This window comes from Amblyomma americanum, chromosome 1 (assembly GCF_052857255.1).
Source record: "Amblyomma americanum isolate KBUSLIRL-KWMA chromosome 1, ASM5285725v1, whole genome shotgun sequence".
In the NCBI taxonomy this organism is placed as follows: domain Eukaryota; kingdom Metazoa; phylum Arthropoda; class Arachnida; order Ixodida; family Ixodidae; genus Amblyomma; species Amblyomma americanum.
In genome coordinates, this window is record NC_135497.1 from 129,107,495 (window position 1) to 129,130,764 (window position 23,270).

The 23,270-nt window shown below is 49.5% G+C and overlaps 1 protein-coding gene across 4 annotated transcripts in view; it reads right to left on the reverse strand.

Annotated features, from left to right (window-relative positions):
* Nucleotides 1-23,270, reverse strand: part of L (zinc finger protein Lobe) — a 170,001-nt gene that overhangs the window by 7,959 nt on the left and 138,772 nt on the right. The window contains exon 1 of one of the 4 annotated variants that reach the window (XM_077646883.1): nucleotides 6,361-6,626. The exons of 2 other annotated variants lie outside the window; for them this stretch is intronic. In XM_077646883.1, coding sequence (XP_077503009.1) covers nucleotides 6,361-6,490 — 130 coding nt within the window. In that variant the 5' untranslated portion in view covers nucleotides 6,491-6,626. Of the gene's footprint in view, nucleotides 1-6,360; nucleotides 6,627-23,270 lie in introns of those variants that run through there. One more of the 4 variants, XM_077646885.1, reaches the window with a different exon arrangement.

Below are 23,270 nucleotides of genomic sequence, written 5' to 3' on the forward strand. Positions count from 1 at the left end.
TCGCGCAGCACTGCCCTCGCCGCTCTTCCCAGAACCGGGCGTCTGGCGGCCGTTTTGTCAGCCCCCACCGGTCGGTGCCGGATTTTCGGGACCCAAGGTGGCCGTTCCTTCCGTCACGGAGAGGGCGAGAAAGCGCCGTTTCGCGAGCCTTGTCTAAATCAAGCGCTCCACCCAGTTGGGCGCCAGCGGGCCCCCTTCCGGCGGCCGCCTGCTATGGCCGCTTGCTCATCCGAGCTGACAACTCAATAGAGCAGGCCGCTGGGTGACCCCGCGCACAAAGGGCCATCCAGGCCGGATTCCTCGAAGCCCCCCGCCGCGGTGGTGCCTGTCTGCTCCGCAACAGGTCCGGACGTCTTCATCGCCGCGGACCCAGTGCGCGCGAGGCTTACGCGAGCCCTTTGTGCCTCTGACATTCCGGCCGGTCTCGCTCCTTCCTGGCCGCCCAACGGTGGCAAAACCGCACTTGCGGAAACCTCATGAATGAATATGGGCCAGTCGCCATGTCGCGCGAGCCGCGTACGTGACCGCCATTACAGAGAGACGCTAGCCGCCCCCCTCCCCATAAAAGTTTTCGCCTGGGACCGCAGATAAGGTCCCTCAGGCTGGACGACGCCACACGCATGCACCGCACAAAGTGCTCAAGTAAAAGCGGCAGTGCACCAAGTGAACAAGCAGCTTAATAGAGCAAAGAAGGCGGCTCGAGAAAAGTTAATGCCGATAGGCGGCTTTCCTTTTCTATTACAGCAATACAAAAAAAAATTGTTGTGTCTACCCGCATATCGACACGATGCACGGGCTAGATTACTAGAACCGGGTCGGCGGCTACGTGACAAGCACTGACTTTAGCCCCAAACAAGAGGCGGATATATATGGAGGAGGGGTCTCCCTCTCTCCTCGCGAGAAATTTTACATAGGAACACCATGCTGAACCGCATTATGTCACGAAAAACGTCCAAGAAATACATAGTTCAAATGACCCCTCCCCCCCCCCCCCCAACCGCCCGTCCAAGAGTGACCCATAAATCCGCCCCTGCCCCAAACCACACCTACTCACTCATATAGCATCTTGCACTGCTCAAAGTCTATGTCCAAAGTTCAGAAGTCTGCAAAGACGATCGCGTTCGGTTTTATTGTTGCCAAGCTTGCCTTGAACAGAGAGGACTGGTGGAACAAGAGCATGTAATCTCTGCCCAGAATGAAAGTTATCGGCAGGGCGTATAAATTATTCGCACAAAAATCCAACTTCATCGTCGTAAGAGAGCGGATGGCTATGCAACTGCTTCCTTTTGTACAGTTACTATTGTTGGCGTTGATTATAGCTGCAAGACGTTGCTCACTGTTGATACTACCGGATTCGCATGGATTTCTCCTGCACGCTTTTTCAGTGCATTTCTCTGGGGCTTTGCTGACAGGCAGCAGCAATCGCAACAATGGCTACCGTATGTCGTGCATTCATTTCCAGGTTTACTCGAGAATCGGTGCACTTTGGCGACCACAATCGACCTCTTTGGTCTAGGTTTGGGGGGTTCAACGTCCCAAAGCGACTCAGGCTATGAGGGACGCCGTAGTGGAGGGCTTCGTATAATTGGGCCACCTGGGGTTCTTTAACGTGCACTGACATCCCTCAGTACACAGGCCTCTAGCATTTCGCTTCCACCGAAATTCGACCGCCGCGGCCGGGATCGAACCCGCGTCTTTCGGGTCAGCAGCCGACCACCATAACCACTGAGCCACCGCGGCGGCCTCCTTGGGGTAACAACCTGTTAGCAAGACAATCGAAATATCAAAGGCCATAAACCAGCCAATTGCAAGCGGAATGCGCACGTACATGCTAGCGTGTCAGTCAGCTCCTCACTACATGATTACGATGGCGCACGATTACAGTATCGTACTGGCAACAGAGAAGCAACGGAGCAGGCCTGCGCGTCTTTGAACCGACTATCGCACTTGACTATGTGTAATTTGTCAAGGTGAAATTATTCCGTGAATAAATGTTCGCCACTTTCTAAGCGTGCGTTTCTGTGGGAGAAGTAGAAGCAAACTAACGCGGGATTGCAAGTCACTAAGTCAACGGAAAAAGTGGACACGTTAAAATAATCTCGCAGATGGACTCGGGTTACATACACGCACGCACAGTAAAAAGGAAACGCACAAACGTTGCGTCGTGGCGAGCAAGGCGAAAAACCGCATTCAGCGGACGAGCCCCATTCAGTCGTCGTTGTGGCAGCTTATCGGCATCTCCTCTCGGACGGCGAGATTGTGGCGGCCCGCGTCCGGCAGCCGCGGCCGGCCCAGAGGACTCTGGAGGAGCTGGGCCAGCGGCGAAAGCGAGAGGCCACCGCGCGCGTGGGCACTTTTACGACTTTGTTTTTGCACTGTCCCTCCCACCCCCTCGCTGGAGCGTCTCGGCGGAGGTGGTCTCTGCTGGGTGCGCCCGCCGGGTTGTGAGGGGGGCCCGGGGGGTCGCGAGTGTCGCCCGCGTGGCCGGCTCGGTGCCACGCACGCGCACGTTTCGCGCGCGGGGGTCGTCGCTGGGCGCCCCCCTACCGCTGCGCGTCGGGGGGACGCTCGCGCGCCAGGGAGGTCGCGGCCAGATGCGGCGGACAGATAGGGAACAGCACCTCTTCGCCTGCCGCGTCGCGTGCGCACTGCCTCCATTCGGAGACCTGAGCGTCTTTGTCCGAGCTCGAACAAGAACAATTCCGACGCTTTTACTAGGCCCATGGGACAGGAGAGATTCCTTCGTCTTTTTTGGCTCAGCGGCCCGGCTGTAAACGAACCGGGCTGTTTGTCTGGACCGCGTCTTCTTCGATATGCCCCAAACTGGAAGCATATTTTCTGCACGATTTGGCAATGGGTAATGAGGTGCTTGCATTCTTCATAGTATTTCACCTCTCACGGACTCATCTAACCCTGAAGAAACTGTTACGAGGCACGACGCAGCACGGTGCAACACTTCACACAGAGGCCACATGTATTCATGCCAATGACCGCCCCTCTAAGTTCCAGTGCTCTTCAACGCGCATCGTCAGCCAGTCCGTGACTTAAGAAGGACTGGCTTTCGCATATCGGGCTTTTCGCCAGATCACGGAGCCGTGGCGAATAAACCCAACACTTGGTCCGGATGAGCGCGCAACTATTCCAACGGCGTGATCAACGTACCTAGAGCACTTCGTAGCGGCCTCAAGTTATGGCTACGCAACGAATAATTTCCACGGTCAAACCCCCCTGAGCTCGCTCCGGGATCTAGCTCACTGGAGTTCCTGTTACCACTGTTCCGGCGCTGTCCTTGGCAAGGGGAGGGGGGTCTCTCTCTCTGAAAAAGACATCAGTGCGGGACGTGGGCGCGGTGGCTGGTTTGGAAGGGGTGCAGTGCATCCGCGGCCGAAATAACAAACGGCCCCGCTGGAGAAAGAGCGAGCAGCATTAGCCTGGCAGCAACCAATAATTTCCCAAGTCGCGGTCGGTGCATGACGCACGCCGCGCCGCGAGTCGAGCTGGTCGGCTCGCGCCAAGGTGCGCAGGGCGGGCAAAGGAGCCGCCGGCACGCGGGGTGCGGTGGGAGGGGCGCTCTCCCTTCGCACCCACAAGCGAGGAGCCGGGGGGAGCACAAAGCGTGCTGCAGCGGCGCGAACAAAAGTGAACCGCAGCGGCAATTGCGTGCGCGCCGGCGTCTTCCCGTAATGAGGTGGCGCGGAGAGATTGAGCTGTTCGCGCAGGAGATGATCGGTGGCGTCTATTTATCTGCCCACGTACGCGCGTCCGCTGTTTGTTTCTCCTTCGCTCGCTCCCTTGCTAACTTAATTTACACCAAGTGAGGGGACGCGGCTACAATTTACGCCTCCCGTGCCGAGAAGGGGGCGCACATGTCTTGAGAAATGGGGCGTTTGAGGCGAGCCGGAGAGACCGAGTGTAGCCCACAAACTCCTCCTCATTCCCCACTGCCTTGAGTCCTTTGTTTTTCCTCGCTTTGTTTCGCTCTTCCAAGTCCGATCATTTGTGGCGTATAAATTGTCGAAGGGAAACGGCGTGCAACACTTCTTGGAACTCCGCCGCCTGGATAGAGCCAATATCGCGCCACTCCGGCAGCTGTCAGCCGTTAGCTTATAAATTTCTTAGAGCACCAAATCGCATGATGTCTGAAATGAAGGACGAAGCTTGTCGTCGCATGTTTCACGTCCTACCGAGGAAGGGAAACTGCTCCGAGGGATAAATCACTGTGTCTCCGGAGTCTCGAAGAATCGGCATCCCACTGAGGCGGTTCGAAGCAACACCCGTCGCCGTCATTTGAGAAAGTCACTAGAACTGTGTTCCTAGGGCGTGTTCGCGGCTACTGTCGAATCCTGTTGCGCTGAAATGCTGGCAGGTTTTCAGTCCGCACATGTTCGCCATGGCGACGGAGCAAGGCTGTCCAGAAAGAAGCGCCTAGCTGCTCGAATTTCACCGGGTAGACGCAACAGAGCTCAAGGCAACACGAATCCAGAGCTCAGCACGCTGCCATTCCATAGCTCGCCTTGTGCTGGCTCCTGTTCCCAAGCGAAACACAGGAGCGCCACATCATGTGACACGAAATAACGCGCGGCCATGACAGCTACGCTCGCTCCTGCGAAACTCTTCGCTCCCCTTCCTCCAATGATGCGAGTAGGCGCCGCACCAGACACTTGCAGATTCAGAAATTTACTCCCGTCAAGCGTTAGAGTTGACTCTTTAAAAAGCGTCTGTACAAAAACATACTTCTCAAAGCTCACCGGTCTAGAGTCGCGACTGTTGCCTAACTGTGTGTGCTGAAAAAAATGCAAATTCCAGTACACTAAACTGCCTGTGTTATGTTTTGACCAAGTCAGAAGCTTCACTTATCAGTGGTTAAAGTCGTGTAAGTCGCCACGTGCTCTGGCGGTTCCCTGATGTTGCATGTTTAATAAGTAAATAAGTAACACAAGACTTCAGAAGGAACACACATCATTGTGCTTTTTCTCTTTCGAGCGGTTCCCACTTATCAAGGAGGCACTGTGAAAGAACAGTTTGGCCCGAGCATCTCGCCTGCCACAGCGCAACAGAGATGAACCGATTTGGGGGATGGATAGTGATTGTAATAACACACAGTGTCCCTTGACGAATAAAGGCTATGAAGAAGAAATTTCTAACGTAATGTTTGAAGATATTTCCCACTTAAAAGGAAACAGGACTGGCAAGCGCAGAACCTGACATTCAAGTAGCCTCTTCGCAACTATCCTTATATAAGCAACGCCAACAACATAACTTTACAATTTTTCGGAGGCACAAGGTTCAACGTTACGAAAGCAGGAAAGTAGCCAGAGTTGCGACTAGACGTGAACAGAGCTGAATTCAAGAGATGCTGCTAGCTCAGCATAACAACAACGGATGCAGAGTCGTGCGTATCAGTTTTAAAGAGAAAATGAATCACGAAATGTTCCCGCAGAAAAAATGAAAACACGTCAGCATAGGAAATATTTCTGCTATGGCTTCTTCATCAACCTTTACATTTACGCCCCCAAAAACTCACTAAAAAAAACCACCTGCAGGCAAAGCTCCCAATGCTACCAGTAGTTCCGGTCTAGTCCCACTATATATTTTATTTTCCGCAATATAGAAAAAAGTTTCTCGGTGCGTTTTTTTTTTCAAGGGCAGTTTATCTGTGGATTTAATTCATTATTGTGGCTGCCGAAATTCGCTGCCTCGTACCATATTGGCATCACAAGAACAAGAACGTGACACAATGCATGCAAAAAGCTGGCCCATTACTTCCTCTCTTGTGACGGCGGGTCGCGTTAAGCGCAGCCAACTTTCGCATTGCATCGCCAATTGTCAGCACTCGCAAGTAAAACTAAATCGCTTAGCATTGCGGCAAGATGTTTCACAATTTTTTCTATCTTCTTTTCATGTTTAATGACATTTATGCTTTCTTTAAAAATCATACTTAATTTACAGCGCCGCGCGGTCATTTGAATAAGGCCCGGATTTTTTTAAAAAATGTACGTCAGGGCATTCCTTGGTTGGCCGGCGCAAGAACTCTGGGCAATCATGACAGCAGACCTGGGGTACGCCGCATCAATCACAACCAGCAACTGCGTGCAAGTTTTGTGAATAATCTCGCTGTTTCTCAGCGACAGGCTCACTTGTGTCAGTCAATCCTCCGTGTGACTGCGTCTCCGCTTGGCGAAACACAACAGCCCCGATAGCGAGAAGAGCATTCACATCGGCCGAAGCACTGCAAAAGCCTAGCTGAAGCGGCAGCAGCTACCCGACCGCGGCGAGCCAGCGCCCACCGCGACGAAGGCGGTCAAAACTCGAGGCCCACGTTTTGACAGCCCTCGGCAGCACGCGCGCGCCAGCACTCACCGAGTCGAGCGAGTCCCTGCGCGGCGGCGAGCATCTCCTGCGGCTGCGACTCGGATCCCACGTCGAGCTCCTCGGTGCCGTCAACGTCCACATCGGAGCCGGGGTCCGAGGCGGCCATCTCTCGGCACATGCCTATCGCGCACGGAGTCCCGGGCAGAGCGGCGCGCGCGGCGGTGCGAGCGTGTCGGCCAGCGGCGGTCGACTCGCGCGGCGAGCGGGCGAGCGGGGCTACCTACGGGGAGGCGGGACCCCCCGGAGGAAGAGGGCGCCGGGGGGGTCCCGCGCGCGCGAGGGGGGCCGCGCGCGACCTCCCACAGAGCGCACCCCCTCTGGGCTCTTGTTGTCGGCCGCTTCCCTTCCCCGCGCTGGGTCACCCTGGTGATTATACGACCACCGGCTTTCTCTCCGGCCGAGAGAGGGCTCCCAGACGATGTCTTCATTACGGAGGCTCGCCGTACGCCTTTATTTATGCTCCCGGCAGGTACGGGAGGCCACTTGTCTTTTTCTTTTCTTGGCGGCCGCTCGAAAAACGCCGGCCGCGCTGCCAGGGGAAGAAGACATGGGTGGCGAGCTCCCTTCGGGCCGGCAGGTGCGACTGCGGCTAATGAACCTCGCGTGCGCGCCTCTGCGCGGGCCCCGGGTCGCCGGAGCTCCGCAGGGGGCCTCCTCTCACGCTGTCCACGCTAAGCGGCGTGCCAGCGCGACGCGGGTGGGACGCGCCCGCGGAAAACGCCCCGCGGTGCGTCCATCTGCCTCGCGGCTTTGCGCAACAGGCCGCTATAATGTGGACAGCCGTCACAATACGCGCACAGATGTAATCGCGCCGCCTTGCGTGCGGGCTTTTAGGCGCACGTAATGCGTCGCCCCATTCTGCGCGCGTTGTGCTGTACGCGTCGTTACAATTATCCCCAACTGCTGATACCGTGCAACTCGTTCCATGCGCTGGTGTGATGTGCCATCGCTTTCGTTGGCTGTTGAGTCTGAGGGTACAAACCGTGACAGCTTCGTTACAGTGACTTTTTTTTTTTACAGAAACACTTTCTCTCAGTAGAATCTGCGCTGTTAGATCGAAAGTTATGTTCACGGATACCGATGGAATGCTTATATTTTCTGCGTGTACCGAGTCAAACACCAATAATGAAACGTCGTTTAGCCACGGCAAACTAAAGGTTCGATATGAGTGCCTCAAGCTCTCTAAAACAAATTAAAAGAACGGTTGTTCAAACATTTACCCGATTTATTTGTTTTGACGTTTTTATTAGCGGGTAAGTAACAGAGGTAGCGAAATGCGGTAAATAACTTTGCGGCCAGTTTTTCGTAGCTCATGCATCTTGCACGCATCGGAAACGGTATCTGATGTGATAAGAAAAAAACATGCAACCCGAGAATATTACTTTCAAGAAACATCGCCACTACTTTAGGAACAAAAAAAAAGCATCAAAACAACAAAATAGTCTCACAACATTCTATCTCAAACCATCACTTTCATTTGCTGTGTTTGTGTTGTATTTTATATCTCCGGCGATGCGATTTGTTCAAATTGTGTGCCCTCTTGTTACAGTCAGGTTTTGTGGAAATTTCCTTTTTTCAATGTAATTACTTTTGCTTGCTGTTTCACAGTTTGTTGTATATATTTGTTCATGACTGCTGACCGCTACGTGTAGTTGCCAGTATGGGGGCTTTCGGCCTTGTCAAGCTGCCTTAACGACAGCTTTTTCTGCAGGCCTCCGGCATCATGTGCGTTTGATGCAAATAAAGTTATTATTATTATTATTATTATTATTATTATTATTATTATTATTATTATTATTATTATTATTATTATTATTATTATTATTATTATTATTATTATTATTATTATTAGTGAACTTTCAAGTATCCGCCCACCAATATCCCTTAAAGAATGCCGTGACAACCCGGGGACAGCAAGAAGCGCACGCCTCGCATGGTTTCTACGTATATAGATAGTGTCGACAGTCATAGGCAAGAAGCTGAAGTCAATCAGGGCGTCTAAAAGGAAATGCATGCGTGCGGTAAAATAGCACTGAGGAAGGACAAATAAATGGTGGATTTTGGCCTTCCTGCAGGCAGCCCAAATGGAAAATTATGAGTTATGCTGGCATAATTTTATTTCTTTGATGAAGCGATCCAGGGTGTCTCACCTAAGACTTCACACAATTTTTAAAAATAGGCTTTTTGAGTTTTACCCGCCGCGGTGGCTCAGTGGTTAGGGCGCTCGGCTACTGATCCGGAGTTCCCGGGTTCGAACCCGACGCTAAGGCGCCCGTATGCTGTGCGATGTCAGTGCACGTTAAAGATCTCCAGGTGGTCGAAATTAATCCGGAGCCCTCCACCAATGTTACTAGACCAGGTTAGTTTTCAAACTCCGTTGTGGTGCGCGGAACTGCCACCGCACGTGCGAGTCAGTGGCGCTGCAGTCGTATCAGGCTCCAGGAATCCAGGCAAAACAACTCGCCGTTGCCGCCGTCCAAGCAGTCCGAGCTCCCGACGTCGTGGCCGCGGCGTCACATTGTGAAAGTGTCGTGTCTGTTCGGTGCAAGTGTGATGATTTGTGGGTTGTGCTGTTAAGAGGAACCATGCCGACGTGCTGCGTGCCCGGCTGCGCGAGTGGCTATCGAAAAGACAAGAGCAGTTCAGGTACTTTTCACCTCCGAGCGACGAAGGAATTCTGGCTGCGTGGAATAGAGCCATTCCACGTGCGGACCAGGACCTCTCAGCAAAGTCGAGAGTGTGCGACCTTCATTTCCACGAGCAAGATGTGCTGAAAACGTTCACACACGTAATTGAGGGCAAAACCGTGGAAATTCCGCGAGGGAAGTGGAGCCTCACGAAAAATGCGGTACCGAGAATTTTTCCCAATCTCCCGTCATATTTGTCTAAGCCGCCAGAAAAAAGGCGCAGAGAAAGGCGGGAAAAACTTGCGCCTAAAGTGCATGGAGAGCACTACGTCGAATGCACTGAAGGACAAGAATCTCCAGGTGGATATGAGCATTTTTTCCCAGAATCTTCGGGCGTTGACCCACCTGCTATTGATGAACTGAAACATGTGCAGTTGCCTCCCCGCTGGCGCGTGATAGTGCTCCACAGCGGTGACAACGAGCAGGTTGCATTTTTCTCTTTGAAGCTTTCTGACAAAACTTTGACAATTGAAAAATGTGTAGTCGTAGGCTGTGACTGCTTTCCTGAATGTGCCCGTCCCCACGCCGGATGTCCTGTCCGATTTATTGAAAAAAGTTGACAAGCTTCATGCTTGCCAAGAAAGTCAAGGCCATTCTCTCCACTGGAATTCAGAAAAGTGCAAAGTGCTTTCACCACAAGAGATTTGTACCTCCTGCAGGGTTCACAAAAAGAAACTGCTCAGAGAAGGAATGCGGAAAAAAAATGTAGCTGCCCGAAGGAATAACAAAGTAAAGAATCTGCAGAAAAAGCTTATGAGAGCTGCAGCCAGGAAAACTTCATTCATGGAAAACATCAAGGCTTTAAAAACGCAGCTCACAGATGAAAGGACCAACAAGATTGCCACAGCAGTGAGTTCTCTTCCTCCTCTTCAGCAACTGGCATTTCAAATGTCACTGAAGCAGCTACAAGCCAAAAGTCCAAAAGGAGTCAGATACTCCAGAACATGGTCACTGAACTGCCTTCTCCTCCGGATAGCAAGTCCAAAAGCATACAACATGATAAGAAATATGAAACTGCTTCCCTTGCCTACTTGCAGCCGACTAAGTCAGATTATTTCAGGAGTGCCATGTGACTGCGGCTACAATGAAGTTGCCTTGAAAACAATTCAAGCCTTCTTAAAAGACAAATCAACTGTTGAGAGGCTTGGTACACTTATCCTGGATGAAATCAAGCTGAGACAGTCAGTTGATTTCAATAAGTCAACGTATAAATTTGACGGCTTCGTTGATTTTGGAACTACAGAAGAAGGAAGCGCTGTGGCAGCTGACCATGCACTGGTGATCATGTTCGTGCCACTATTTCATAAATGGGTGCAGCCAATTGCATGTTTTGCAACTAGAGGGGCTGCTCCTGGCTTCGTTCTGGCAAAGTTAGTTTTAGAATCTGTACTGCAGCTGGAGCGTCATAGTGCTTCAATTATTGCAGTAGTTAGTGACGGCGCTGGCAACAACAGGTCAATGTGGACGCATGTGGGAGTGTCCGGAAAAATAGACAGAGTGGTCAACAAAATTCCACACCCTTCCCTCGAAGATGGACGTTTTTTGCACTTCCTCTGTGATGTGCCGCACATTGTGAAGTGTGTGAGAAATAACCTACTGAGTCACACATTTTCAAAGGTATGAAATACTTTCTTCTCATTCACTTCTTTATTTTACTGTATATTCATTAGTACCGTTGCCCCTAGAGGTTTCAAGGCTTTATTAATTTTTCTCAGGCTGGCTCAGATCTGATAAACTTCGGCCATTATCGGCTGCTTCACAACACGGAAAAGGACCAGCAGCTGAAAATTGTGCCCAAACTTACAGCATCTCATGTAAATCCGGGAAAGCTCGAAAAAATGAATGTGCGGCTGGCAACTCAGGTACGGTACCACTGCCTTTTTATGCTAGTCGTGAAGGGTCGTGAAGTATTTTTCTGTATGCAAAAAGTTTTATTTACTATGCATCCAAAAAGATCCTTCTTTATGTTTTACTTTCAGTTGTTCAGCAGGAGCGTGGCCATTGGCCTGAAGTTCTATCGAGAACAACAACACCCAGAGTTTCATGACACCCTGGGCACTGAGAGTTTTACTCTCCGCATGAACAACTTGTTTGATACGCTTAATGCAAGGTGTCCAGCTGAAGGTATCCGAAAAGGTTCTGCCAAAATCAAGGTGAGACAAATTTAATTTCTTGTTTACATTTTACAGAAGACCAAATTATCCTGACAAGCATACTTTGATTTATTGCAGGTGATTAAAGACTTCCTTGAGATGCTTGATTCCACTGAGAGGAACAGCATAGTGCAAAATACTAAAATGTTTGCCTCACAAATGACTATGGAGTCGCTCAGAGTGACACTGTTGTCAGTCTTAGACATAATTGCTCTCCTCCATAACCAAGGTGTTCCATATGTCCTGACTGCAAAACTAAATCAGGACCCTTTGGAGGTACGTGCACTTTTTTCTTTGTTGTATGGGCCTTTTTCTTTGTTGTGAATGTATTTCATACAACCATTTGGATGTCACTGATATCATGAAAAAGCTAATAATATAGAATCTCTGACATCCAAACCAATTAGATGGCCTTCTTAACCTCACAAGTTTGCATGTACACTTTCCATGTTGTCAGTGCTGTTTTTGACCTTTGGCAATTGCTTTGAACTGTGCAACATGCCTAAAAGTGTTTTTGTTTTTCGATTTCTAGCGCTTCTTTGGAGTGGTGAGATGTTTCGGAGGTCACGACGATCACCCAACAATCACTCACTTCGGGCAGATTTTTAGGCTTCTCAGCCTCTGCACACCTCTCAAGGTGGCAATAAACGGCAACTGCACAGGTGAAGTGGACCCAGTCTTTGTGGCTGTTGAGGAAAACTTGAACAGTATGAGGCTTGATGCACTTTCCAAGAAGGAAGCCCGTGAGGAAGAACTGAAGAAGATCATCAGTCAGATTGACTTGCGTGAACCAGCGATGGACGACAGGCTCCAGCACAGTTACAGCCGCCCCACTGCCAAAGAGAGTGCCCTGTATTATCTTGCAGGGTACGTTGTGAAGAAAATCCAGAAGTTCACTAATTGTGACGATTGCCTAATAGACTGTGTGTCAACGCAGCATGTGCCGCCAGCAGCTGTACTGACCGAGATGAGGTCATTCAAGCCTGGCGCTCTGCAGCACCCATCAGGTGCTTTGGCTGATATGATCAATGCCATTGAATGTGTCATTGAAAAAAAGACGAAGACCAATGAGGTTTTCGGAGATTTGTTTTGGTCTATTCTACAGGAGCTTTCAAAAACCGCTCTAGTTCGAGTAGGATGCAGCCTTCATTATGAAGAGCTGAGTGCTCGCGTTATCAAATTTTATTTAACCACCCGCATGTATTTTTATGCAAAGTTTCTACACCAGCGTCAAAGCTCTAGTGTGAATGTTAAGCAAGCTTGGAAGAGAGCCAAACTCTTGTAGCGCTAATTGGAAAGTGCTGCGAAGGCAGCCTAATAAAAAGATGAATTTTCAAAAGCTTATGCTGTTGGAGTCTGGACCACATGTTATGCATGATTTCTTTTATGGCAAATGCGTACTATGTGCAACCATCGGCTGTAGTCCTATATCGCCCTAGAACGCTTGAGCGCACAAAAAAAAAAAAAACGGGAGGGAAGCTGCGAGCCACTGAACCCCTCATTGATACTTTCTCCTGGCTTTTATCATTTCTATACGTCTGATATACTATCTGCATCGGCCCATCTAGCAGAAAATACCTTGCAGCTGCATCACTAAAAACTTTGCTATAAAGATTTCTAGAAACTTCGCTGAGGGCTTCAAAATTGTTGCGCTTGTTTTATTATTGGTGGCTGACAACTTGAATCACATTAAAGGTGCTCAAAGCTCTACATAATGCGCAACCCACTGCTGTCGCGCTGCTAGACCCGAGATCGCGGGTGGGCTTCGTTGCTGGCCGCATTTCGAGAAAGCGGCATACAAAGCACGCGCGTGTGATACGCGAGCCCAGCGCAACATATTCGCGGAATTACTCAGGGAGATAAGCATTGGGTGTCGCTCCATTCTCTTTACCTGCGTAGTTAATTTTTCCGCCGAAAATGTCTAGTTTCATAGCATCTATTCTATGAAACGGAGCGGAAAATAAGGCTCACACGCAGCGAAACTACGCCTCCGCGAGCAGACGACGCGAGGGACTTGGAGCCTGATACGACGCCACTGCCACCTGGCGACGGAGAAGGAAAATGTGCCATCTGCAATGCATGGCTCGAATGGGAAGTTTGAAAACTAACCTGGTCTAGTAACATTGCCCTCCACTACGGCACCTCTTCTTCCTTTCTTCTTTCACTCCCCCCTCCATCGCTTCCCTTATGGCGCGGTTCAGGTGTCTAACGATGTATGAGACAGATACTGCGCCATTTTCTTTCCCCAAAAACCAATTATTGAGTTAGAAGAGCGCTTTTTTCGGCATAGCGTTGCCAGCGGAGTAGTATGTACATCAGAAGACAGCTGAGAAGTGTTAACTAGCAGGCTGGTTAACTAATACTGAATGGCTAACTTTTTAACTATTGCTGTTAGGCTTGTTGATTATTGAAAGGCGTGTAGCCCACCGTAATTAGTATCCATATCAGTTTTTAGAATTTCTAAAACGCGGTTACCCTCGGCCCTGTGGTCCAACAAATTTTGGCTATTTCGACGAGTTACGTGCACTGGAGAGGTTGCTTTGCCTGCAAGCTTCTCGAAAGCGCGTGTATCTTGGCGTGATGTAGCCAAATTTGTTGTCCCACAGCGCCGAGGGTAACCGGGTTTTCGATATTCAAAAAAAAAACTGTTATTGATATTACTCACGGTGGGCTACACGGCTCGCAGTAATTAAAGAGCCTAACCGTAATAGTTAAAATGTTAACTATCCCATATTAGTTAACCTGCCTGCTAGTTAGCACTTCTGAGCTGTATTCTGATGTAGTACACCGCTGACGATGCTACGCCGAAAAAAGTGCTCTTCTAACTCAAAAAGCCAATTTTTAAAAATTGTGCAGTCTTAGGTGAAACACCCTGTATATAGGGCGCCAAGTATGTTAGTTCCTTTTTGCACCAGGTTACTGTAATCCCTTTACCGTGACTTATTTGCCCGAAAAAAAAAAAAAACGTAGTACGCTCGGATACATGATATGCGAAGTAGCAGTCGGTGTCGGAAATTTCGGTAGACGTTAAGTACTTTTCCAAAAGCAAAATGTAACTACAGTGAGTAATTACTTCTCGTCCTTCAGAAAAATAAGCTTGCAAAAAACGGAGAAACAGCGAAGCCGCGCTCCGGCAAGAAATCATTACTTAGAATGCATACCGATCGTGTATACGACGCATTGACATTGCATTGACGGTGCATTGACAGAATCATTCGCGTACCCATTGGCGAAAAAAAAAAACGAAAACAGATGATGTAAGTAAGTAAGTAAGTAAGTAAGTAAGTAAGTAAGTAAGTAAGTAAGTAAGTAAGTAAGTAAGTAAGTAACTTTATTTGCAGGAAGTAATACAATTAATCCCTACGGGTGGCGTAAGGCTAAAGGCTCGGAAGCCTGACGAGGCCTTAGCCCCCAATTGTGTACAGCCTGCAGCAGCAGAATCACATTTTCTTTACATAAAACACTTACGCGGTTACAATAGCACAAACATATTCCCGCACTATCAAATGCAACACGAGTACAGCAGTTAAACAATACAATAGAGCAATGGAACACAAGTACACTTAGGGTATTTTGTTAAGGGAAAAGGGTACAGATACATTCATGTACAGCCGAAAGTAACAGTTGTCAGAAATCAAGGAAATAAAAAAAGTATGTTAGTGAGAGTTTCTAATAATACCATCCGGTAGAATTGAGCCTTGTATTGTGTGGGGCAAAAACAGAATATCAGCTACTGACTACATGATAGCCATCTACAGAGGTTTATGGATTCTTGTTTATTCATGGCTCTAAAAATATTTTTGAGGAGAACAATAGTTCTTGATATGTTCTTTTAAAAGCTCTGATTGGCTGGCTGAAGTCAATATCAGATTCGTGTAGGTTAAGTGTTTTGACTACTTGTTAGTCCATACTCTGTTTGCTATAGTTAGTTCTAAATTTTTTTAATCTTTCTTTTAGGGTCGAGTTGATGTTTAGATGATGAGTTTGCCTGTCTTGTACGGAGACAATGATTGCATGGCGCGGCTAAATGTGTGTCTGGAGTTATGATTTTTTCACGTGCCTACAATTTGTTTAGCTTTCCAAAAAATCACCTATAGTAGTCAGCTCCTGTGTGTCTTAAGTGCTACTTCTGCGTGTGTACCGTCCTTTGCACTGTTTTCTGGAATTTCGTTATACACGTCCAGCTACAGTATAGAAACCCAAGGTCTGAGAAAAAAAAAACAAATGAGAGAGACGACGTTTTATCTATGCTAACGCAGGAAAAAATGGCCAGATATTTTTGAGATCGCCAAATCGGTGATGTTCACCGGTGTCAAGTTGACGGACATGATGCATACTTTCACAGTTTTCCACCTCCAGTTCTCCCTATACTTCTATACTTCATCGAGCTCTGGACAGTCTGGCATAAAAAGGCGTGCATGCTATTACATTTGTCGGCACACAGTGCGCATGCGCGCACTTACATGAGACTGTTAATAATTTGCCGGCAGCTTAACCGCTGTACTCATGGGATGCTTGTGGTATATAGTGAGGGAGGAAGATTCAGTTGCAAAACAGGCTCTCCCAAACTCAAAGACGAAGTAGAAGAAATAAAAATGCATGCGCATCTCTATGATACTCTTCGTTTGCATCAACAAGGGCGTGAACGCTGCGTGCACCATTTTCCACGTGAGAGTATGTCATCGCCTCGCACACTCTCAACTTTCCCCCGTTTCTTTGTGCATTCACCCACACTAGGCCGTATCCCCGGAGCTCTTTCTCATGAACGGCCTTTTGTTACCCGTAGTGTTGCGCACAAGTACGCTGTGATGTATCGGCAAAATGTTCTGCGCCGGGTCTTGATTCTGCGCGAATGCACACTCGATCCACGACAACGGTACTTGCGCAAAACGAACAACAGGCCATAGAAATTATCCTCCAGACATGTTGCCAACGAACGGCGCACTCTATATAGGTATAGTGGCAGGAGTAGCAGAAGAGGGTCCCCATATCACAATATGAACGCGTATGGAGCTGATGCTTTCCTGGACACAAAAGCCAGTGTAGTACGTTCAGCGACTGTACGCTTAGCACTGCATGCGGTATGGGATCCATTTATTAAACTTAACATTAAAAAAATAGAAAGGATCCAGAGAAAAGCTGTTGGGTTTATTTAATCAAAGTTTAAAATCACCAACTCCCCCACTGAGCTTAGGGCGGCTCATAGTATTGAATCACTTGAAATACGAAGAAGAAAACATCATCTTGACTTTCTTTATTCTATGCTTAAGCATAAATTAGCTTCGGACCCTTCTCAGTACTTATCCCCTCTATTCACTCTACATACTCGGCATCGTTACATTCGCTCACGTACACCGTATTTTGCGAAAACTGACTGTTTTAAATATTCGTTTTTTTCCCGCGGATAATATCCGATTGGAATCATTTAGGGCGTTGTCTTTGTTTAGCAACACTTGTCTTTTTTTATGCACATTTATCTTGATTGTGTTCTGTATCTTCGTACAATACTCTTATAGATATACGCCTGTCCTGCCTGCACCCTGACAAGGGTCTGCAGTATGTACTAAATAGATAAAAAAATATATCTCAGTTCTGAGTCGCCAGGTGTTGTAACGCTGATGAAATCAATTCTTGAAGTGGCTGAACGTTGACGAAGGTCAAACAATGGTGCTGCGTTTTTTTTTTTTGACTGTGACTTCCGATGACCGCTCTTTGTAATAAACTTGAGCAAAGACATCTGTGCGCCTCTGACTCCCGGAGTCACGTGTTCACGGTCACATTATCCAGCTGGACAAATCCAGGTGGGCAAATCAATCACCGTCAGTATCTTGGGTGTTGAGAGAAGTGGGTGTCTTGCCACGTTGGTGGGTAAAGATTTCAGTGTTCGAAGCTGCTATTGGCCATATCGCCTTCGAATGAATTATCAAAACGCAGTAGAAAAGCATGCTGAAATACTGGAAATGTCGTGTGCATTATCCCATAGGGGCACGGAAAGAAACCCAAGCGACTAGTCTAGTGAAATTTCCGGTTATCTTTTCCTTTCGAAACCTTTTCTTCCGCGGTAAACTGAGCACAAAATGCGAAAATATTGTTGGCCCCCAATGACGCATTTTCACAATCGGCACAAATGACACGTTCCACGCGAACAGTCAAGCGTTTTTCGAGCTGCGCTCAGAGCCTCCGAGAGACGGCATTTCTGATATACGTCGTGAACGTATAAGTAGGAACGCTCGAGTGCGGTATAGTGTAATGCGTCACACGCGTGGATTTCTGCAAACGCGCCAAATGTAAGGAAGCTCGTGCATTGCAGTAGCGCCATGGGGAGGAGTGACTAGGCGGAAGCGGGCACAATCAAGTTTTAGGTTTTTCTTTTCTCGTGTTGAGAATTCAGAATCGCACGCACCATTACGAGACACGATCCGCCGTGTTCGAATATATACAAAGGCGCCTTCTCTCCCCCCAGTGCGCACGGAGCGCATGGCACCCACTGTGCCCGATTCCACATCGCAGCATAGTAATCCCTTGATCTATGGAGTTGCGCGCGAGGGTCGGGCTCTGCGAGCGTATACGCTACGCCGGCGGAAACAGATAGGCTGCATACCGCAGTCAAGCATTTTTGCTTCCCAGCCACTGCCCACCTGGCGATGAGTGTGGCAGCCGTAGTACTGTGCAGGCTATGGCGCGATATCTGAATACACGTGCAGACCAGACACGCCAGCGAAACGAAAAGCACTTCCAGCTGTTACGTGCGGGTGTGCTTGGTTCGGCGGCGGGCCTGTGCGGTTGCACTGCGGCCCACCGAGCCTTTCGGGCCCCGGAGCCGATTCTTGAAGCGTCGGGAACCGCGTCATGGGCTTGATGAATAACAGCATGGTCGAGTTTAGCAAGCGTCCCAAACTCGGCAGAGCTGGAAAACCAGCGAGCACAGGCCAAACAGGTGACCCACCTTCTGGGTCTTAATCCGTTCCCAGGAAAAAGTTGTACTCACTGACTGACAGCAGGTGAGCCTCCTCGAAGGCATGCATGAAGCTGGGCACTGCACACACGCTCTGTAGTAGTACTTGCGTGCAACACATATCCCTTTCGTTCTTCCTTTCTTTGAACAATATATAATGGCTTAAGCGATGGGCAACATGCGTACATGGCAATGCATCGCCCACTGGGCTAGGGAGTAAGTAATTTTCATAAAAGTGCGAACAGTTGTTTGCGGCCGGACTCGCGCCAGGCTTAACAAATCTGCTGGGAGCTTTGCTAATGATACATATTAATTCGCTCTCATTAAAGTCAGCATCCTGCTGCGCATATATGCTCAGCGACCGCCAGCTTCGACGTCTCCGCTTCGGGTACCAAGCCGGCCGTCTGGTACCGTCGTAAACTTTGCCGACCTGCGTGTCAGCATATAGAGGACAGGAACGTAGGAAGGAAATGTGAACAACATCGCCGTGTCATGACCGCATGCATGAAGACTTTGTCCTGTACATGTTATGCTGGTCTTCATTGAGACTATGGACGTCAAACTGCGACACGTTTTGGTATGCGAGCTCTGACGCTGGTCACAACTCACTAATAAATCAATTATTAACTCGTTCCTCAGAGCGTACTACGAGGATGTTGACGAACTGCGTCGCAGCGGAACTTACCCTGTCCAAAAGCACTAATCCCTGCATGCGCCCACAAAACCAGCTGGGTGGCCTTTTACTAATTCAGGCCGTTAATCTTCATTTTTCTCTTTATCCGAGACTTGGAAAGTCCTTGGCGCGTTGGTAACGAAAAATTCGCCAGTTATTGCACTGAAAGAACGTATAGGTTATTGTATCAAAGCGGCAAACGCGGCCCAGCGCTATCTCATGAGACCGCACAGCGCACCTTCTTTTCTAAAGAGTGCGAAGCTGAAGAGCGCAACAGCAACATACGCATAGGAGGAATGTCGGTTCCGCACCATTCGAGACGTAGAGCAAGCACCAGCTCCTGAAAAGTTCTCAAGGAGGACATGTGAGGGCTGGCAAAGACTCGCGTACTCAGCTTCAGTTTCATCAGCCACAATAAGGGGCTTCAGGCAATAAAGTTCTGGCTCATGGTTGCGACGCTTTTTGTATACGATTGCACTAAGTATAAAAATGCTGCCAAGTATTCACACACGCACGCACGCACGCACGCACACGCACACATACGTATATATATATATATATATATATATATATATATATATATATATATATATATATATATATATATATATATATATATATATATATATATATATATATATATATATATATATATATATATATCTGACAAGGTAAAGTAAATGAGGGGCCCGTTTGACAAACTTATGAAGGGAGCCAACAGTCACCGAAACCAAGGTGCATAGGGGAACGTTATTATTTTTTCTTTTCAATGTGTTGTGCTTATCAGTGGGATAATATTACTTAAGTTAATAAATCGCTTAAAGAAAATTACTTATAAAGCAGCAGAAGAAACAACCATGCCGCCGGAGGCATCCGAACCCAGGACCCCCGAGTACCGCGTCCGGTGCTCTTACCAACTGAGCTACGGCGACGGCTGTCCAATCTGCTGCTTTCGTGAGTATTTATGTTTTTGCGTGTAAGCGAACTTTGAGAGTGTTCACCAGCGCCACCCTCGACCATAGCGGCGGACGTAGTACGTCCTGTAATACCGCAAGTGTGACGTAGAACGTCATCTAAGAAAGAGCACCGGACGCGATATTCGGAGGTCGTGGGTTCGGATCCCACCGGCGGCATGGTAGTTTCTTCTGCTGCTTTATAAGTAATTTTCTTTAAGCGATAGATTAATCTAAGTATTATTATCCCACTGATTAGCACTACACATTAAAAAAAATTAAACATGCCCCTATGCACCCTGGTTTCGGTGACTGTTGGCTCCCTTCATAGGTTTGTCAAAACGCGTCCCTCATTTCCTTTACCTTGTCTCCTAATATATATATATATATATATATATATATATATATATATATATATATATATATATGTGTGTGTGTGTGTGTGTGTGTGTGTGTGTGTGTGTGTGTGTGTGTGTGTGTGTGTGTGTGTGTGTGTGTGTGTGTGTGTGTGTGTGTGTGTGTGTTACAAGTTTGCAACGCGAATGACCCCGCGTTAGCTTGTTCGCGATAGCGCAGAAATGGTGAAATTCATTTCTTGGAGAAATGGTGAAATAGTGGATTTATCAGAGTAGATGCTCTATACGGCAGCTGTGTGTGGCCTGGTGGTGGTTGGCATATCCGCATCATCCTGTGTTCGGGAGTTGCATTTTTAATTTTTGCCTTTGGGTGCCCGAAGGTACGGTTTTACTTGTGGGTGCGTGGTTCGTAGGTGGCAGGGGCATTTTCCCGCCGGGCATACCCACCGGACTGACATTTCGGCGATAACTATAGGAGTTCATGATGATGACGATGATAATGTCCTCGGGCTTAATGGCACATACCCACGGCGGGAGACTGGCCAGGGTCCATTCTTCACCGTCCTCATTCATCAGTGGTCCTTCATCATCTTCCCATGCATCATCAAAGTTTTTCCATTTCGAGTGCCACCCGCTAGAGGAGCAACCACGCGCTAGAGCGCTAGTACGTCTCCATTCCGCTAGGGGCGCTGTTGCCTGGGCTTCGGCTTCACTCGGACCGTACCTTCTTCGGAAATAGCGCTCCTCTAACGCCGTAAAAAAACGTCAAGCTGGAAAGTGCGACAGCTTCACCACCTATATATGCAGGCCTTTGTATAGGAGCTAAGCGTTAACATTGGTTCGTGTGCTCACTTTAGGTCATGCCATTAATTTCTGTAAAAGGCTGCGCACTAGGGAAGCTAGATGAAAGTGAAGCTATTGTAGTAGTGGACAAAAAAACTTAAGTGAAAAGAAACTAATTAATTGAAGGAATATGTCGTATTCGATTGTACATACAAGGCGGAAAATAAGCGAGATCAGATATGTGACAAAAATAGGAGCACTGAAAAAAAAAAAGAGAACATTCTGAGAGTTCGCCCTGAAAGGCCCCTGAAAAGGGGCTTTTAAGGAAATAAAAATGAAACGAAAAATGAAAGTGTGCAACCGTACGTACAATGAATCAGTCTTTTCTTCTTTTCAGTTAGTCACGTGCTCTTCATAACTGCAGCTTCGTTGGCTTCAACGGCGCAGCACGCAATGTTATTGTTTCTGCAGTTGTACTGGCCGCGTTGTATGAATGGAAAGAACTGCACCATAAGGCAGCGTCTAATTTATCCTTAAATGATACGACGCGGGAAAATAGGCAGGAGCGTTTTCCTGAGTAATCATGGGCCAAAAAACGACGAATGTACCTTTACATCTGAAAAGTTAAAGGAACTAGGGTGGAAAGCTGCACACGCACGCGGTGGCGTTTATTCTTCGCCTTGTGGGCGCTGTATTGCAACCAAAACAGCATCGTTATTGCGCTACAGCAGAGATTTAAATCGCGAAAGGGAAATCTCGCACCAGCAGCACGGCGAACACCCGTCGGGCGGTCGAGCTTCGGGCGAATAAGCGCAGGACGGACCGAGATGGACACCACACGGCGAGGGCAAAAGGCGTTAATCGCAAGTAAGCACAAAGTAGCGTTACTTGCGGACACCCCTTCTCCCTCCGAGCGCCGCCGCCTGCCCTTGCAGCCGCAGTGCACGCTTGCGCATTCCAGCCCCCCTCCTCCTCCTCCTCCTCCTCCTCCTTCTCCTCCAGGAGAGGTGCTTCCACGACCAGCCGGCTTCGCGGCAGGCCCCTCGGCGGCGGTCCGCCATTGGCCGGCGGCCGCCCAGCCGGCCGCCGGTGGGTGGACGGCCCTCGCCCTTCTGGGAACCGCGGGGACCACACAGCGGGTCCCTGGGCGTAGCGCCCGGGACCTTGGCTGTGGGCCGCGGGGCGTCCGCTTGATTTGCGCGCAGAGGCCGGAAGAGCTTCCCGGTACCGGTCCCGCGCGCCAGCCGTCCAGCGGCGGAGCGCGCGCGCGTCGCAGCGGCGGCCCCACCTGCTCTCGCTTTATTTACGAGGCACCCTGGCCTTTGTGCTCGTCTTCTCCGCGGTCTTCATTAGGGCGCCCGGCTGGAGGTCTACGAACTCCGCGTCCCGCGCGCCGCCACGCGCGCGCGGGTGCCCTGCGGGGCCTTTCCCTGAACGCGCTCCCTAATCAGGCCTCGTTAGAGCACGACGGTGCGAGCCGCGGTCACCGCGGGTAACGCGGGAGTCTCTTAGCGCACAATGTCCCCTACAGGCCGGCCGTGCACAAGACGCGACCGCCGCGCGCGCGGCGGGGCAGCCTTCGGGGAAGCCGGGCAGTGATGAATGCGTCACGATTCTTCTTGGGTGTTCGAATGCCATTCCCCGCGCTGTCACGCTCCTCCGCTATCGGCGCGTAAGTGGGGTCGGCCGTCGCCGCCGCTGCTCGCGGCCGGCCCGAAAGGCTTGCCTGCGCTGTGAGCGTTTCCCCGATGGGAGTGCTCGAATTTGATCCTGCGGGCTTCGGGCGAACATTTGGTACCTTTACGAGAGCCGGGACAGTCATCCTTATTGCTCGAAGGAAGCGCACCACAAGTGTGTACACTTTTGTACCGGGCGGTGCGCTACTGAGCGCGGGTGAGAAAGCGTGCCAAGTCTAAACCCGTACTCCTCCTTTTAGGTGCACACGCCATTCCGTCGGCAATTTTTAGCGCCGACGTCGGCCGACGAAAACACGAGTCCAAGGCTCGCCGAGGGCAGGTGTCAAGTGGGCGGAGGATGGGACCGGGGCTTTGATCGCGCTGCAGCCCGAGCACCGGTCTGCAAGGCCGCGGCGGCGGAAGCAGCGGCGGGAGGAATCCCGGTGCAAGGCAACATCTCAATCATGCAGGCTCCTATTAGTCGAGAATGGAGGCTCCCCGTGCTGATCCCTTCAAGGCCCTCGCATGCTTCGGCGGGCACGTTGGCCGTGCAGGAAACTGTCTTCTTTCAGGATTAGCGCCCACGCGTCTCCGGCGCCGCGCGGAGGAGAGGGCCGGAATGGGCGAGCTCTAATCCCCAGCCTCGCCGCCCGCGACGCAAC